This window comes from Lucilia sericata, unplaced genomic scaffold (genome assembly GCF_015586225.1).
Source record: "Lucilia sericata isolate MDLA Ls3-8-SP2 unplaced genomic scaffold, ASM1558622v1 Contig000599F_arrow, whole genome shotgun sequence".
NCBI classification, from domain to species: Eukaryota; Metazoa; Arthropoda; class Insecta; order Diptera; family Calliphoridae; genus Lucilia; species Lucilia sericata.
The window spans coordinates 22,719-40,000 of NW_023994606.1; the positions used below are offsets into that span (position 1 = coordinate 22,719).

General features: G+C 31.0%; 2 protein-coding genes across 3 annotated transcripts; both read right to left on the reverse strand.

Annotated features, from left to right (window-relative positions):
• Positions 1-4,980: 4,980 nt before the first annotated feature.
• LOC119606548 (glycoprotein-N-acetylgalactosamine 3-beta-galactosyltransferase 1-like) lies at positions 4,981-10,681 on the reverse strand. Of its 2 annotated transcripts, none has more exons than XM_037960092.1 (4): positions 10,014-10,681; positions 7,146-7,242; positions 6,814-7,086; positions 4,981-6,752 (listed from the first exon to the last, which is right to left on the reverse strand). In XM_037960092.1, exons 1-4 carry the CDS (start codon positions 10,505-10,507, stop codon positions 6,576-6,578), a joined length of 1,041 nt encoding a protein of 346 aa, XP_037816020.1. In that variant the 5' UTR covers positions 10,508-10,681; the 3' UTR covers positions 4,981-6,575. The 2 variants fall into 2 exon arrangements, with proteins under 2 accessions (XP_037816020.1, XP_037816019.1); XM_037960091.1 differs by having other exon boundaries at positions 6,814-7,095.
• Positions 10,682-12,758: 2,077 nt separating this feature from the next.
• On the reverse strand, positions 12,759-16,986 carry LOC119606543 (glycoprotein-N-acetylgalactosamine 3-beta-galactosyltransferase 1-like). Its single transcript, XM_037960087.1, has 4 exons — positions 16,362-16,986; positions 13,429-13,525; positions 13,087-13,359; positions 12,759-13,021 (listed from the first exon to the last, which is right to left on the reverse strand). The coding sequence occupies exons 1-4, from the start codon at positions 16,955-16,957 to the stop codon at positions 12,812-12,814; spliced, it is 1,176 nt and encodes a 391-aa protein (XP_037816015.1). The 5' UTR covers positions 16,958-16,986; the 3' UTR covers positions 12,759-12,811.
• Positions 16,987-17,282: the final 296 nt, after the last annotated feature.

Sequence of the window (17,282 nt, forward strand, 5' to 3'; positions counted from 1 at the left end):
TAAAAAGAAATAACAAAAATATCTTTTAAAAATAGTTTAAGTAACAAACAAATTTAGCCTAACTAATAAAATATTTAATAAAAGTTAATAAATTAAACTAAAATTTATATAAAATTAACTCCCTAATAAAAAAAATACAATTTTACTTAAAAAAAAAAAAAAATGATAAATTGTGCCAATATTTTTTTGAAATAAAAAAAAACTAAACTTAAAGCAAAATATTACTAATAAAGAGTAAAAACCGAAAATAAAATCCATACTTACAAACAAAATAAATTCAATATTTTTTCAAAACCAAAAATAAATAAATATTTTCGAATAATAAAAAAAAATTATATTTTTATATAGAACAAAAAGCAGTATAATAAAACTAATAATGACAACTAAAGAAGAAAATAATTTAAATAAAAAATTAATTTCTATATGTAAGAGGAACTGATGTTTGAATCAAAAGTTCATTATTTCACAGAATTATCTAGTGTTTTTAGTTTTTGCAAAATTTTTTATAATTTTGTTTTTTTTGTGGTATTTTAGTTATAAAAACAAAAACACAAATTTTAGTTTACAAAATTTCGAAAAAAATATGATCTGTAATGTCTATTAACAGGACATCGTTTCAAAATTATTTTCGCTTTCGAATCGTTTTCAAAAAGTTTCTTGGAATAAAGAAACCGATCAGTTAAAAGGAATCGTTTTGTTTCCATAAAGAGAAATTCTCTATAAACATATAACCAGTTTAAAAATTTTTATAAATAGACTATAATTTCGAAAACTTTCTATTATAAAGACACAATTTTATGCCAAAAACTTCTTCAATTGATAAGCGATATTAAAATTTCTCTAGTTTCATTGAAAACTATTTAAACCTAGTCCGTGTTACTGGCACTTGTGATAATTGAATTTATCGAAAATATATAATATATAACTGTAATGGTCATGGTAATGAGTTTGCGCACGAACTGGCTAGATTAGGTTCGAACCTTTATATAGATGACAGAGAAAGGACGGTAAGACCACCCATTTGTTGTTGTTGTAACAGGTTGGCTGTAACTGGATGTTCTTCCGTGGGGAAAAAACTTCCGGTTGATACAGCTGTTGCTGAGTTGATAATCTTTGGCCGATTGAGAATCGGGTCGTTCCGGAGCGGAGATTAAATTGTCCTGGGAACGCCACCCATTTGTCATTATTATAGGTTGATATTCGAAAGATTCCGTGACATCATAGACCTCTACTGCTATAGTAGATTGGATTGCAAAATATCAAAGGCCCTATGGCCAAAACTTGATATGGGCGCTTCCCAACTACTTATAGGACTGGATAGAAGCAGTCTTAGGTTACTGATAGGTATGCTAAGGGGGCATTGTTCAGTTAGGGTTTTTGTCAGTAAGTGGGGCAGCATTATACCGGACTAGGATGCAGAATCTTAGGCTGAAATGACTAGGGAATAGATTCCATGACGAAATGGGGTATAATGACGAAAGGGAATTAGTTACTTCTTCGACTGGGCTTTATAGGGGGTCAGAGATATTCTCTCTCATCTCTTCAGCCTTTAAGGCATTGACTGATAACTATTTCTATAATTTTATCAATCTTCTTCTTTCTTTCTAGTTTTTCTTGTAGTGTTATTGTTTCTCTGTTCTTGAATCCTCACTCTTTGAAAGGAATCACAATGGAGTGTGATATCCATCTTTTTTTATGGAGCATAACCCTTCTAAACCTAAATCTATCGAAAACATTAAACAAAAAGAGTTTTTTTTTTAAACTTCTCTACTGTAAAGTTGTTGCTGGAGTAGACAAACTCTTGGCCGAATATTTGAGAGAGTTACTGATTCTATCTGGTAAATTCCGGTACTGGATAAACAATATAAAATAAGGAATCGTAACATATTAAAATGTACTTGTTCGATTAAATGTTACTGTCGCAAATTGTACGTTAAGTTCCAGCAACCTAAGTCACTAGCGAAGTATACACTAAAACTAGTCCGGAGTATTATACAAAAGTCTTAAGTCCTATTCAAATTTTCAACAATAATTAGTTATAATACGAGGGTTTGGTATTAAGTCCACGATTTGAAACTTAAATCATTACTAAATTATATAACTATTATGCAAAACAGATGGAATAGAAAAGGGTATATCCATTGTCGTGATCGTGTCATTCGAAATGGCCTTAATTTTGCTTTCGAAGTCCGTAATCAGGGAGCAAGTTATTATGCGTTACAATTCAAATGTGGCCTCCGGTAGGTTAGTGGTTAGTGTTCTAGTCTGGTAGACCGGAGGTGGTGGGTTCGATTCCCACCTGAGGCACTGGTTAAGCAGGGCACAACAGGCCCGATAGAGGCCTAGGTGTATGTCTTCGGATTTGATGTACATATGCTTTTTGATCTTTGCGTAACTGAAATTTAATTAAAAATTTCGAGCACTATTGGGTGCTTTTAATTTGGCTTCAAAACTTAATGATTTCGGTCGCAATTGAATGCTCTTTCGATCACGAATAACTTAATTCGTTCTTAACTAGAACTTAATTCGTTTAACTAGAACGCACTTATACCATGATCTGTACTAAAGAAATCTGTTTTCGAATTTATGATATTGTCATTCGATATGGCCTGAAAATTTGCATTAAAACGAAAAGTTTTCTTAATTAGAAATTTCGAGCACTTTCGTGTGGCTTTAATTTGGCTTTAAAACTTAATGATTTCGGTGGCAATTGAATGCTCTTTCGATCACGAATAACTTAATTCGTTCTTAACTAGAACATAATTTGTTTAACTAGAACGCACTTATACCATGATCGGTACTAAAGAGATCGAAGTCCGTAATCAGGGGGCAAGTTGTAAATTTAAAAGAAAACAATCACTCCTATTTTGTATTTCAATTCAAATAGAAATGTGCTCCATCTCTTAAAAGGTAAATTCCAAAGAGCTATGAAAGTAATGCATTAAAACGAAAAGTTTTCTTACGATTCCGTTGGCTTTTTGATCTTTGCGTAACTGAATTTTAATTAGAAATTTCGAGCACTTTCAGATGCCAAAATTTTGTCCCAAAGCTTAATGATTTCGGTCGCAATTGAATGCTCTAGATCGCACTCATACTGTACTAAAGTGATATGTTTTCGGAATATTTAAAACTGACTCTTTAAGAGCGTTAAAACTTTTTTATAAGTTGTTTATTCATCAATGATTTTTACTTCGAAATGTTTACTTTCGCATAAACATTACCGAATCGTTATATATACGTTACATATACGTTCCGTAGGACGTAGATCCAGTTGTTTCAACAACGTTTTTGTTTATTTCGATCTTATTTTTAATAAAAAACGATCACTCCTATCTATAGACAAAATTTCTTATGAAATATGTTACTTTTTCTTCATTCCGTAACTTTTTTGGTGTTAAAAAATGGTCGCTGTTATGAAATATTTCGAACTATTGTGAATCTATTGTTCACGTCAAATTCTCAATAATAATTTTCACTTCGAGGGAAATAAAAATTTCACTTTTATTAGCGATATGAGGGTGAATAAGTGAAAAACATGATGTGATAGAGATTCGAATTCAGCGCTTCTTAGTCCTTTAAAAAAGTATACTTTGTTGGCCCATAGTTGGTTGTGTTTTAAACCCCTTCACATTCGTGAAAAAGGTACATATACAAGATGGTCATTCACTCACTATTCTGCATTTCAATTCGAATCGAAATTTTATCCGTTTAGCAACTTTGGTATTCTGCATTTCGATTCGAAGCTCCGTCACTAAAATAACAATCTCAATAGAATTTAAATGGAGATTTCGATCGATATCGTATGCGATAATTTGGGCCCAGAATACACGCAATCGTAAAACATTGAAATAAAGTGGAATTGCTTCTTCTTTTTCTTACGATTCCGTTTTTTCTTGGAATACCAATTTTCGATGGTAGCCTAACTGAAAGCAGATACGTAGTCGAAATGCCGAATAGGGGTGAAAACGTTTGTAATTTCCTCAATATAATATTCCCCATAAAGTATATACATATATTCTGGATCCTAATAGATAGTGGAGTCGATTAAGCCATGTCCGTTCGTATGTCTATTGAAATACATTTTTTGAAGACCTTTGCGATCTAAAGCGGGGAAAAACTTCTGTAACTTCTAAACGGTTTGTCCGATTGTAATAAAATTTTACATAGACAAAGAGGAAGTGTTTTCGAGTTTAGGTTTTGAATTTGAATGTCATGGACCCACCAAGGACGCAGTCAGGAGATCAGATTGATATGTTAAATATTTACTCTTTAACTTTACATGAGAAATTCATAATAGTTGTAGGGTATCAAACGATTGGCCATGCCGGACTATAATATAATTTTAGTAATTTTTCCTGCAATGTGGACTATGTAAGTTGATTTTTTTCAAATAAACTATGCATTTGTATGTTAATTATAATTTCGTTTATATCAACTTAAGTCTGCAAAATATTTTTTAAAATAAATAAATAAATAAATAACAGTTGCAACTAAGAGTTTTGAAATTAAAAAAAAACTGTTACAAATAAATAGAAAAAGGAAATAGTAAGTAATAGTAATAAATATAAACGAAAAACAACAATTGGCAAGTGCACTTATTAAAAATATATACAGATTTAAATGAAAAAAATATATATTTTTTATTACAAATAAAAAAAAAAAAACTAACAAAAATTGAACAAATATTAAGCTAGACAACAAATATAATCAATATTATTAATTATATTAATTATTACAAATATTTAAATAACAAATTATAAAAATAGCAAAAAATAAATTAAGCTTAATTTAATAAAAACTAAAAACTAAAAAAAATAATTTTGAAAATTAAAAAATAAATAATTGTTTAAAAATATATAACACAATGCTAAAACTTAAATAAAAATTGTTTAGTTTTATAACTTTTAAATATTAAAAATAAACAAATTAATAAATACATATTAAAATAAACTAATAAATTAAATAATAAAACAAAATATGTTAAAATTTATAATGACAAATCTGAATTAAAAATCAATAAAGAAACTTAATACTTTAAAAATAATGTCTTATTTAAATAAATTTCTTTCAGTACAATGCAAAACTTCTGAAACTTTCGAATTGTCTGTCGAACATTAAAGTTTGAAAGCTTTTTCTTCCGAATTCAAATACGAAGTTGCTCCGTTACTCGTTTTAAAACCAAGAACTTTCGTATTCTCTATTTAAACATTAAATTTCAAAAGTTATTCCTTTCGAATTCAAATATTTTGTTGCTCCTTTTGAAAGTTCTTTTAAGACAGAATTTCAAAAGCTTTTTACTTCTGAATCCAAATACGGAGTTCTTCCGTAACTCGTTTCAAGGCCAAGAACATTTGAGTCACCTATTTAAACATTGAATTTCAAAAGTTTTTCAAAAACAAAAACTTTCAAATTATCTGTTAAGCATTGAATATCAGAAAGTTTTTCTTCCGAATCTTAAGAACTTTCGAATTCTCTGCTTAAACATTGAATTTCAAAAGTTTTTCCTTTCGAATCCAAATACTTTGTTGCTCCTTAACTCGATTCAAAGACAAAAACTTTCGAATCCTCTGTTTAAACATTGGATTTCAAAAGCTTTTTCTTCCGAATCCTAATACGGAGTTGTTGGGTAACTCGTTTGAACTCCAAAAACTTTTGAATCCTCTATTTAAACATTGAATTTCAAAAGTTATTCCTTTCGAATCCAAATACTTGCTCCTTAACTTGTTTCAAAAACAAAAACTTTCGAATTATCTGTTAAGCATTGCATTTCAGAAAGTTTTTCTTCCGAATCTTAAGAACTTTCGAATTCTCTGCTTAATTTCAAAAGTTTTTCCGTTCGAATCCAATTAACTCGATTCAAAAACAAAAAACTTTCGAATCCTCTGTTTAAACATTGAATTTCAAAAGTTTTTCCTTTCGAACCCAAATACTTTGTTGCTCCTTAACTCGATTCAAAAACAAAAATTTTCGATTTTTCTGTTAAACATTTCAGAAGCTTTTTCTTCCGAATCTTAATACGGAGTTGTCCCGTAACTCATTTCAAGCCTAAGAAATTTTGTATCCTCCATTTAAACATTGAATTTTAAAAGTTTTTCCTTTCGAATCCAAATACTTTGTTCCTCTTAAAACTTTCGAATCCTCTGTTTAAACATTGAATTTCAAAAGCTTTTTCTTCCGAATCCTAATACGGAGTTGCTCCGTAATTTGTTTCAATTCTAGAACGTTCAAATAATCTGTTTAAATATTGAATTTCAAAAGTTTTTTTTTTCGAATCCAAATACAGAGTTGCTTCGTAACTCGTTTTAAAACCCAAAACTTTCGAAACCAAAAACGTTGTTCCTCCTTAACTCGTTTCAAAAACAAAAACATTCGAATTCTCTGTTAAATATTAAATTTCAAAACCTTCTTCTTCCGAATCCTAATATGGAGTTCAAATACTCTGTTTAAACATTGAATTTCGAAAGCTTTTTCTTTCGCGTCGGAGACATACAAACTAACCGCCCGGTTCTTAAATTGTATAGAAAACCTTAAAAACTATAGAAATATTTACACAAAATTTAACTTATAACCTAAACTTATCTAGCCGTTATGTTTACGCCTTCAGCTCCATTTAATTTCTCGGGTAAACTATGCCTAAAATTACCCAAAACTCCAAAAGCTCTTAAAGTATAAATTAAATAATCTAAAACATAAAACTCATTAGGTTTTATATAATGAAATGATACAGCATTAGGTGAACAACAGCTACCATTCTAAAATATCAAAAGAAATTGTAATATAAAATTTCAAAACATTATTTCAATTCAAACTCACCTGTTTCGGAGGATAATAGGCATAATTTTGATACCAATACGAAGTATCTTTTGGTATTAAATGCCTAACGGCCAGCGGCATAAAACGTTCATAACCCTGCTCATCGCGAGAGTCGCCAGCTATAACATTAAGATTTTCCATACAAAAACCCAATTGTACATCTTCAGATTGAAATAATTTCGGGCAGTTAAGAGGATTATCATAGGCTTCTAAGGCGAATTTGCGGAGGGCCTCTTTACTTAAAACATAGCCGGCACCACCGGACATATAACCCTGGGAAAACTAAGTAATTTAATTAGATGTTTTTAAAAAGATTATTGTAAAATATTTACTTGTTTTATATAGGGCTTGAATTTAGCTCCAAAATAAATGGCAGTTTCTGGGGAATACGGATATAAGAAATAGCGTAAATTTTCCATAATAACATAGCTGAAAGTAGATACAAAAATTCATTACAAATATATGCTAAATATTATCGAAACAGATCAATAAAAATTTAAACAACAGAGCTATGTTCGGCTAACTTATACACGGAAGTTGGTCCTATATATGGACTAAGATCTTAAGAGTTTAATGGAGGCTTGATTCAGTTATGAACCGAGCAATATGAGCGTTATAATTATTTTCTGGTAAGGAACATGTGTGGAGGACTAGGTCAATTATGGACCGATTCTCATAAAATTTAGTAGAGTGATTTTGATTCCCATACCACTTTTTTCATAATTTTATTTAGTTATGAGCAACTTTTAGTCTAGTAATGAGCATTAAATCCATTTTCTGAAGGGACCTTATATAGGGTATATGAACAATTATGAACCGATCCTTATAAAATTTAGTAAAAATACTTTTTTCTATAGTCAAGCCATTACCCTAGTCTGTAGTCCAGTCTATATTCTGGTCTATAGTCTAGTCTATAGTCTAGTCTATAGTCCAGTCTATAGTCCAGTCTATAGTCTAGTCTATAGTCTAGTCTATAGTCTAGTCTATAGTCTAGTCTATAGTCTAGTCTATAGTCTAGTCTATAGTCTAGTCTATAGTCTAGTCTATAGTCTAGTCTATAGTCTAGTCTATAGTCTAGTCTATAGTCTAGTCTATAGTCTAGTCTATAGTCTAGTCTATAGTCTAATCTATAGTCTAGTCTAGTCTATAGTCTATAGTCTAGTCTATAGTCTAGTCTATAGTCTAGTCTATAGTCTAGTCTATAGTCTAGTCTATAGTCTAGTCTATAGTCGTAGTCTAGTCTAGCTATTCTAGTCTATAGTCTAGTCTATAGTCTAGTAGTCTATAGTCTAGTCTATGTCTAGTCTATAGTCTAGTCTATAGTCTAGTCTATAGTCTAGTCTATAGTCCTAGTCTATAGTCTAGTCTATAGTCTAGTCTATAGTCTAGTCTATAGTCTAGTCTATAGTCTAGTCTATAGTCTAGTCTATAGTCTAGTCTATAGTCTAGTCTATAGTCTAAGTCTATAGTCCTAGTCTATAGTCTAGTCTTAGTCTAGTCGATCTATAGTCTAGTCTAGTCTATAGTCTAGTCTATAGTCTAGTCTATAGTCTAGTCTATAGTCTAGTCTATAGTCTAGTCTATAGTCTAGTCTATAGTCTAGTCTATAGTCTAGTCTATAATCTAGTCTATAGTCTAGTCTATAGTCTAGTCTACTAGTCTAGTCTATAGTCTAGTCTATAGTCTAGTCTATAGTCTAGTCTATAGTCTAGTCTATAGTCTAGTCCTATAGTCTAGTCGATAGTCTAGTCTATAGTCTAGTCTATAGTCTAGTCTATAGTCTAGTCTATAGTCTAGTCTATAGTCTAGTCTATAGTCTAGGCTATAGGCTGTCCTATAGTCTAGTCTATGTCTAGCTATAGTCTAGTCTATAGTCTATAGTCTATAGTCTAGTCTATAGTCTAGTCTATAGTCTAGTCTATAGTCTAGTCTATAGTCTAGTCTATAGTCTAGTCTATAGTCTAGTCTTAGTCTAGTCCTAGTCTAGTCTAGTCTAGTCTATAGTCTAGTCTATAGTCTAGTCTATAGTCTAGTCTATAGTCTAGTCTATAGTCTAGTCTATAGTCTAGTCTATAGTCTAGTCTATAGTCTAGTCTATAGTCCTAGTCTATAGTCTAGTCTATTCTAGTCTATAGTCTAGTCTATAGTCTAGTCTATAGTCTAGTCTATAGTCTAGTCTATAGTCTAGTCTATAGTCTAGTCTATAGTCTAGTCTGTAGTCTAATCTATGATCTGGGCTATAGTATGTTCTGTTGTCTAGTGGAAAGTTTATTTAATAATTTAAAACATGAAAAATATAGACAATATTCTAATCTGCAAACATCTGATGTATATATAATTTCTGCGGTTGTGTAATTTAGTTGTGGGCAATAAATATGTATATCAAGCTCAGTACGTGATTAAATGTCAAATATTTTGTCATTTCATCAGATTTTATTGAACCAAAGTCTTTGAATGGTTTTATCATTTGCGATAAAACCATGTACAAGTTAGTTCTAAATACCCAAAAATTTGACTGTAAAGTAAAATTAATCATATATAAAAGCTTTAAGCAAAATTCAAACAATACAAAAGACTCTTTAATATCAATATCTCAAATGTTCGATTAGATGATTCTATCTGCCGTAGAATCATAAACAATAGTCTGCAGATTTCTCAGTGACGTTTCAGTAAAATCTCTACGAAATAGAACTAATTATTTGTTATGGGTCGTAAAAATTTACACAAATAATAGCGTGCGTTTCAAGATATGTTGGCCGCAATTTTCAATATATTTTGATGAAATTTGGACATTACTTCACCTAGCCATCCTACAACCGGACCTTCTGGTTTGGACTTTTTAGCTCACAACTACTTCAAATATACATACTTGAATCTCGACACAATTATGTTTTATATAAGCATAAAAAACCACCAATAAATTAATATATAAAGTGAAGTCCCCTTTTTGTGGGTGAATATATAAAATTCGGCACAAACGTATTCAATATCTTTGTAATTTACAAATATTTATTATTTAGCACTTTTTTATATAAATATTAAAATTTTTTATGACTCAACTTAATACATTTTCTTTAAGTTGCGGTTGTTTTTTTTTTAATAATTTTATTTAATGCTTAACACCAGCTTTAAACTTCGAATACCAAATAGTAATTAAAATTATAAGATCTTATCTAAACTTATTAACAGTTTAAACTTACGTATCATCATCAGCCTTTAAAAACCATTCAGCATCGTCAAAATGATGATCATAAATATATTTCAAGGCCTTTTTGGTTTTATTCCAAAGATTATGACGGCCTTCCTCAACATCATCCAATTTAACACTTGGCAATTCTTCATCACGCTCTGTGCTCATAAATAATAGTTTATTGCAACGTGTACCCCACGTTTGACGGATATGTATGGCTTTGTGGTGATGATTTTTGGGACTGGTCATTATCCAACATAGAACTCGGGTGTTATTAAACAATTGTTGTGACAATTGTTCATATTCCTGTAGAGATGGTGATGAGGAAGGTGTTGTTGTTATTGTTGTTGTTTCAACAGCATCTGCCAAAAATTCATCAACATCACCTTCTTGTAAATCATACCAAAATGTTGTCAATCTTATGCCGATTAATAGACCCAATGTCAAACATATAATATTTCGTGATATGGGACCCAACGAGCTAGAATTTTTACATTTTACCATATTTTTTATGGGGGTTTTTTCCAATTTCACTTATTTTCTTAATAATATTACTGTTTAACAATTTTATTTATTGTTATTTAAATTCTTAAATTGTTGTTTAAGTCACAAAACTTGTTCCGTTTTGTTATTGTTTAACTGAGGCTTTTGCTGTGGGTTTTGTTTAGCGAATTTAAGGGGTTTGAACTGTTGTTTATCGAATGCTTGTGTTTTTAAAAGCTTCGTCTTCTTTTCGAATGAGATTAACTGAGTAACTGATCGAAAGAGCGTTTTTGCGTGTTTTGGGAATTTCTTTTTAACAGCATTGCCAGTTGTGTGTATTAAAATTTTTAAAAATACGTTAAGCTTCTGATACAGTGTTGATCAGCTACTTGTTGATCTGCTTCTGCTATTCAAGTTGTATTTGTTTGCATATTAATTAATAGATTTTATTAATAAATTCCGGTTTATAGAGATTTTTTTGTCAAGAAGTAATAATATTTTAATTTATATTTAGTTTTGCATAATTTTTTTCATATATTTATGTTCAAAGTTCTGCTAAAACTGAGTAGGTATTATGTAAAATCGACGAACATAAGTATGTGGTTTTAATGACAAGTGGGTGCGTGAATTTTAACACATGTTGATCAACCAGATTTACAAAACTATCATTGAAAAGTAAACTATACTTAAACTATAACATTTTAAGTCATTATTTTTACATTTCTTGACATTTTAAGCAAGTACTTACCACGCCCGTTTACAGGTAGGGAGTTAAATAAGTGCTTACTACGATCGCCTGCAAAAACGAAGGCATAAATAATAGAAGTAAAGTGAGGAATTTTAACACAAACAAATTTTATAAGAAGAACAAATTCTCTACTTTCTAATTTGATAAGGATCGGTCTATAATTGACCCTACCCCCTTATAGGATCCCCTTCAGAAACAGACTGTAACTAACTTAATAACAGCAGTACGGTGTCGAAATTCACCATAGACAAGTTTTATAAGAATAAGAATCTGATAAGGATCGGCTCATAATTAACCCTACCCCCTTAATAAGGTCCTCTTTCGGAAATGACACAATGTCTCACAACTGGTTACAAATACAAAAATAGCAATGAAATTCAATATTTACGGGTTTTATAGGATCCATAATTTCACTACCAAATTTTTTGAGAATCAGTCCATAATTCATATTATGTATAAGTGTCACATAAGCACATACATTTCTCTAATAAAATTTATGAGGATTGTCATAGGTGGTTTCGGAAATTTACTCATATCTCTATTTTTTATGGATCGATTTTGTTGAATTGCGATCTTCTCGAAAGCATGTCTGATAGAATTATTGAAAATTCGAAACTTGCAGATATCTGGGGGTCTTCTGAATACAGATTTAAACAAACATGCGGATGGAAGGTGAAGGATATGCAAATAACGGACCAAGGTATGGGCATATTTAAGACCTAGCCGATTTTCAAATATAAAAATCTTTAAATGTCGAAAGTACCCCTGCCTTGAGCCTTCATAGCGTCGACCCTGGGGCATTGTGGGGTCCCATGTCACTGTTTATTCCGATCGGAAAAGCCGTTTTTAAATGGCAGATGTATTTATATAAAACAATTTGATAATGTCCCACTGTGGAATGGATCTAAAGGTCCTCATCTGAATCCAAGCGATTTCAAATGAAGGCCTTTCAATCTAACTTAAATCTACTATGGACCGGGTCCTAAATTATTTGAAATTTTGATTAATTTCTTAGAGCAAATTACTGTTCCACTGTGGAATGAGGAATCTAAAAGTCCTCATCTAAGTCCAAGTAATTTCAGATGAGGATCTTTCAATCTGACTTAAAGAAACTCTGGGCCGGGTTCTAAATTATTTGAAATTTTGATTAATTTCTTAAAACAAATTATTGTGATTAATAAGTAGTAACGATATTAACATTAGTGATTTCAGATGAGGACTTTTTAGTCAGATTTGAAACCACTATCTTTAATATGTTCTTAGATCACATCATTATTGTCTTATTATTAACGCAGTTGATCAGAAGAATACTATATCAAATTTCCAACGAGATTTCTTTACTTATTAGGGACTTGTAGAACTGGGGTGTTACATGGAAGGTGTTGGCTTAATCAGGTTTAAGAATAATTTAGCTTATATAAAATATAATAAAGTGTTGTTAAATCCTTAAAGACTCAAGTATTATTAGTTTAAATTAGTTTATTTGATTATTTTTAATTAATTTATTTATAAATATTTGGCAAATATACTAACAAAAGAACAAAAATATCACATATTTTTAAAAAGGTTAAATTGAATTAAGTTATATCAACCGGTGGTTCTGGTATGGGTTCAAAATTATCCAAACCCTCTGTTAATATATTGGATAATGGTATTTTCTTAGGTAATATAAAATTATTATAAATACCCACAACTCTTAAGGTATATAAAAAATAATCTAAAACATATAACTGATCAGCAACAATATAATGGAATGATATGGCACTGGGTGAACAGCAAGTGGCATTCTGAAATTGTAGAAATTCTTGTATAAAAATAATCTATATGAATAAAATTAAATTTATACACTTACTTCTTTTTGTGGATAATAAGAATAATTTTTATACCACCATGTTTTATCTTCGGGTATCAAATATTCTATGGGTAGTGGCAGAAAACGTTCATTACCTTCTTCATCTCTAGAATCACCGGCTATTACACCAGCATTTTCTAAACACATGCCCAACTGTACATCTTCTGCTTCATAAGATTCGCCGCATTTGTCGGGATCGTCATAGGCTTCGGTGGCAAATTTTTTGAGAGCTTCTCGACTAAGAACGTAACCAGCACCGCCAGACATGTAGCCCTTTTAAGGAAAAAGAGGATTTTTAGTGTTAAATGGAAATTATGTTTGTTCGATTTATTTAGACTTTACCTGTTTAACAAAACGTTTAAATTTGGCCCCAAAATATATAGCAGCTTCTGGAGGATATTGATACAGAAAATATCGTAAATTTTCCATGATGACATAACTAAAATGGAGAAGAATGAAAGGTTTCACTTTTAAAATTAGTATGTATACAAGATATCGGTAGTAGTAGTATATTTCTGAGGACTTAGGACAGAATTTTTGTTAACTGATAAATTTATGGGTCTAGTCTTTATTATAGTCTGGTCTATAGTCTAGTCTATAGTCTAGTTTATAGTCTAGTCTATAGTCGAGTCTATAGTCGAGTCTATAGTCTAGTCTATAGTCTAGTCTATAGTCCAGTCTATAGTCTAGTCTATAGTCTAGTTTATAGTCTAGTCTATAGTCGAGTCTATAGTCGAGTCTATAGTCTAGTCTATAGTCTAGTCTATAGTCCAGTCTATAGTCTAGTCTATAGTCTAGTCTATAGCCTAGTCTATAGTCTAGTCTATAGTCTAGTCTATTGTCTAGTCTATAGTCTAGTCTATAGTGTAGTCTAAAGTCTAGTCTATAGTATAGTCTAGTCTATAGTCTAGTCTATAGTCCAGTCTATAGTCTAGTCTATAGTCTAGTCTATAGCCTAGTCTATAGTCTAGTCTATAGTCTAGTCTATAGTCTAGTCTATAGTCTACTCTATAGTCTAGTCTATAGTCTAGTCTATAGTCTCGTCTATAGTCTAGTCTATAGTCTAGTCTATAGTCTAGTCTATAGTCTAGTCTATAGTCTAGTCTATAGTCTAGTCTATAGTCTAGTCTATAGTCTAGTCTATAGTCTAGTCTATAGTCTAGTCTATAGTCTAGTCTATAGTCTAGTCTATAGTCTAGTCTATAGTCTAGTCTATAGTCTAGTCTATAGCCTAGTCTATAGTCTAGTCTTTAGCCTAGTCTATAGTCTAGTCTATAGCCTAGTCTATAGTCTAGTCTATAGCCTAGTCTATAGTCTAGTCTATAGCCTAGTCTATAGTCTAGTCTATAGTCTAGTCTACAGTCTAGTCTATAGTCTTGTTTATAGTCTAGTCTATAGTCTAGTCTATAGTCTAGTCTATAGTCTAGTCTATAGTCTAGTCTATAGTCTAGTCTATAGTCTTTTTTTTTTTTTTTTGTAAACTGACAAATTTATGGGTCTAGTCTATATTATAGTCTGGTCTATAGTCTAGTCTATAGTCTAGTTTATAGTCTAGTCTATAGTCGAGTCTATAGTCGAGTCTATAGTCTAGTCTATAGTCCAATCTATAGTCTAGTCTATAGTCTAGTCTATAGCCTAGTCTATAGCCTAGTCTATAGTCTAGTCTATAGTCTAGTCTATAGTCTAGTCTATAGTCTAGTCTATAGTCTAGTCTATAGTCTAGTCTATAGTCTAGTCTATAGTCTAGTCTATAGTCTAGTCTATAGTCTAGTCTATAGTCTAGTCTATAGTCTAGTCTATAGTCTAGTCTATAGTCTAGTCTATAGCCTAGTCTATAGTCTAGTCTATAGCCTAGTCTATAGTCTAGTCTATAGTCTAGTCTATAGTCTGTAGTCGTCTAGTCTGTAGTCGTCTAGTCTGTGGTCGTCTAGTCTGTAGTCGTCTAGTCTGTGGTCGTCGAGTCTGTAGTCGTCTAGTCGTCTAGTCTGCAGTCGTCTAGTCTACAGTCGTCTAGCCTGTAGTCATCTAGTCTGTAGTCGTCTAGCCTGTAGTCGTCTAGACTGTAGTCGTCTAGTCTGTAGTCGTCTAGTCTAGTCTAGTCTATAGTCTAGTATATAGTCTAGTCTATAGTCTAGTCTATAGTAGTCTATAGTCTATAGTCTAGTCTAGTAGTCTAGTCTATAGTCTAGTCTAGTCTATAGTCTAGTCTATAGTCTAGTCTATAGTCTAGTCTATAGTCTAGTCTATAGTCTAGTCTATAGTCTAGTCTATAGTCTAGTCTATAGTCTAGTCTATAGTCTAGTCTATAGTCTAGTCTATAGTCTAGTCTATAGTCTAGTCTATAGTCTAGTCTATAGTCTAGTCTATAGTCTAGTCTATAGTCTAGTCTATAGTCTAGTCTATAGTCTAGTCTATAGTCTAGTCTATAGTCTAGTCTATAGTCTAGTCTATAGTCTAGTCTATAGTCTAGTCTATAGTCTAGTCTATAGTCTAGTCTATAGTCTAGTCTATAGTCTAGTCTATAGTCTAGTCTATAGTCTAGTCTATAGTCTAGTTTATAGTCTAGTCTATAGTCTAGTCTATAGTCTAGTCTATAGTCAAGTCTATAGTCTAGTCTATAGTCTAGTCTGTAGTCTAGTCTATATTCTAGTCTATAGTCTAGTCTATAGTCTAGTCTATAGTCTAGTCTATAGTCTAGTCTATAGTCTAGTCTATAGTCTAGTCTATAGTCTAGTCTATAGTCTAGTCTATAGTCTAGTCTATAGTCCTAGTCTAGTCTGTAGTCGTCTAGTCTGTAGTCGTCTAGTCTGTAGTCGTCTAGTGGCATCCCCCTGAGGAGGAATAAGATTATCTAATAACGATCTATTAAAAAAAACAAATTCAGTTTTCGAAATTCAAATACAATGTGCAGAAGGTAACTTACACCGATTTGTCACAAAATTTCAGTGTTTGATTAGTACCGCAGATTTTTTTTTGAATTACCCTCGTATTTCTTAAACTAGACTTGATTCAAAATTATAAGTACCTAATTATAATTATTATTTAAATAAATAATTAACAAATGTTTAAATTTCATCATTTTCATTATCGAAAAATGTCAGAGTTTTGTCCTTGATAAAATTAAATTTTAAAAAATTACTTGTTTTTATTTATTTCTTGATTTCAACTAAATAAAATATTTTTTAAAGCCATCAGTATTTAAATACTTCAGTGTTAATAATAAAAAAAATTAATGGGATTTCTTTTTAAACAATTTTTTTCATGGTTTAACTTACGTGTCATCATCAGCTTTTAAAAACCACTCCGCATCATCGATATGATGATCATAAATATATTTTAAGGCCAGCCTGGTTTTATTCCATAAATTTTCGCGACCTTCCTCAACATCCAATTTAATGGTGGGCAAATCGTTATCCTCTTTCGAGCTCATAAATAATAATTTATTACAACGTCTTCCCCAGGTATGACGGATGTGTATGGCTTTGGTTAAATGGTTGGTGGGATTTGTCAAAATCCAACAGAGAACTCTGGTTGTATTAAATAAATTGTCATTCGCCTCTAATGATGAAGAGAAAGATGATGTCAATGTTGTTGTTGTTGTAGCTGTTGATGTCGCCGTTGCTGGTAGAATTGTTGTTAATGTTTCATTTTGTAAATTAAACCAAATGTCAGTAAAACGTATGCCAATTATTAAACCGATTATTAAACATAAAATATTTTTATATAAAGGACATAGAGAACAACACTTTGCGGATGTCGAAGAAGAAGGCGCTGACGATGATGATGATGCCAACGTTAACGATGATGATGTTGCTGAATGTGTTGAAAATGATATATGTGGCCTGCCATTAAACGATTTAAATTTAAACATTTTTATTAATTTCCTTTTAAGAAATTGTACAGCAGTTCATTATTATTGCTTTTTTTTGGTTATTGTTGTTAAATTTAACGAGTATTATTTATATTTATTTGTTTTAATTTGAATTTAATGCCATAAAGAAGTTTTGTTTAACAAATTTATTTAAAACTCGTTTTTATTTTGTTTAAAGGTCTGCTTTTTTTGATTATTGTTTTTTAAATCTTTTCAATTGTAATGTCTTTAACCGACTGAGTGACTTGTCTGTAGCGCGAAAAAGATTTAGTAGTTGTTTGTAACATTCGTGATTACCGGCATTTCTTTTTTTTAAATGAAATAG

Bases quoted from the DNA above. Each gene is read 5' to 3' on its own strand.
- LOC119606543 (XM_037960087.1), bottom strand. From the start codon at position 16,957: ATGTTTAAATTTAAATCGTTTAATGGCAGGCCACATATATCATTTTCA. The intron at 13,526-16,361 runs GTAAGTTAAACC...TCTCCATTTTAG, and splicing joins TTAAAAGCTGATGATGACAC to TTATGTCATCATGGAAAATT. The intron at 13,360-13,428 runs GTAAAGTCTAAA...TTTCCTTAAAAG, and splicing joins TTAAACGTTTTGTTAAACAG to GGCTACATGTCTGGCGGTGC.
- LOC119606548 (XM_037960091.1), bottom strand. From the start codon at position 10,507: ATGGTAAAATGTAAAAATTCTAGCTCGTTGGGTCCCATATCACGAAAT. The intron at 7,243-10,013 runs GTAAGTTTAAAC...ATCTACTTTCAG, and splicing joins TTAAAGGCTGATGATGATAC to CTATGTTATTATGGAAAATT. The intron at 6,753-6,813 runs GTGAGTTTGAAT...TTGATATTTTAG, and splicing joins CCTATTATCCTCCGAAACAG to AATGGTAGCTGTTGTTCACC.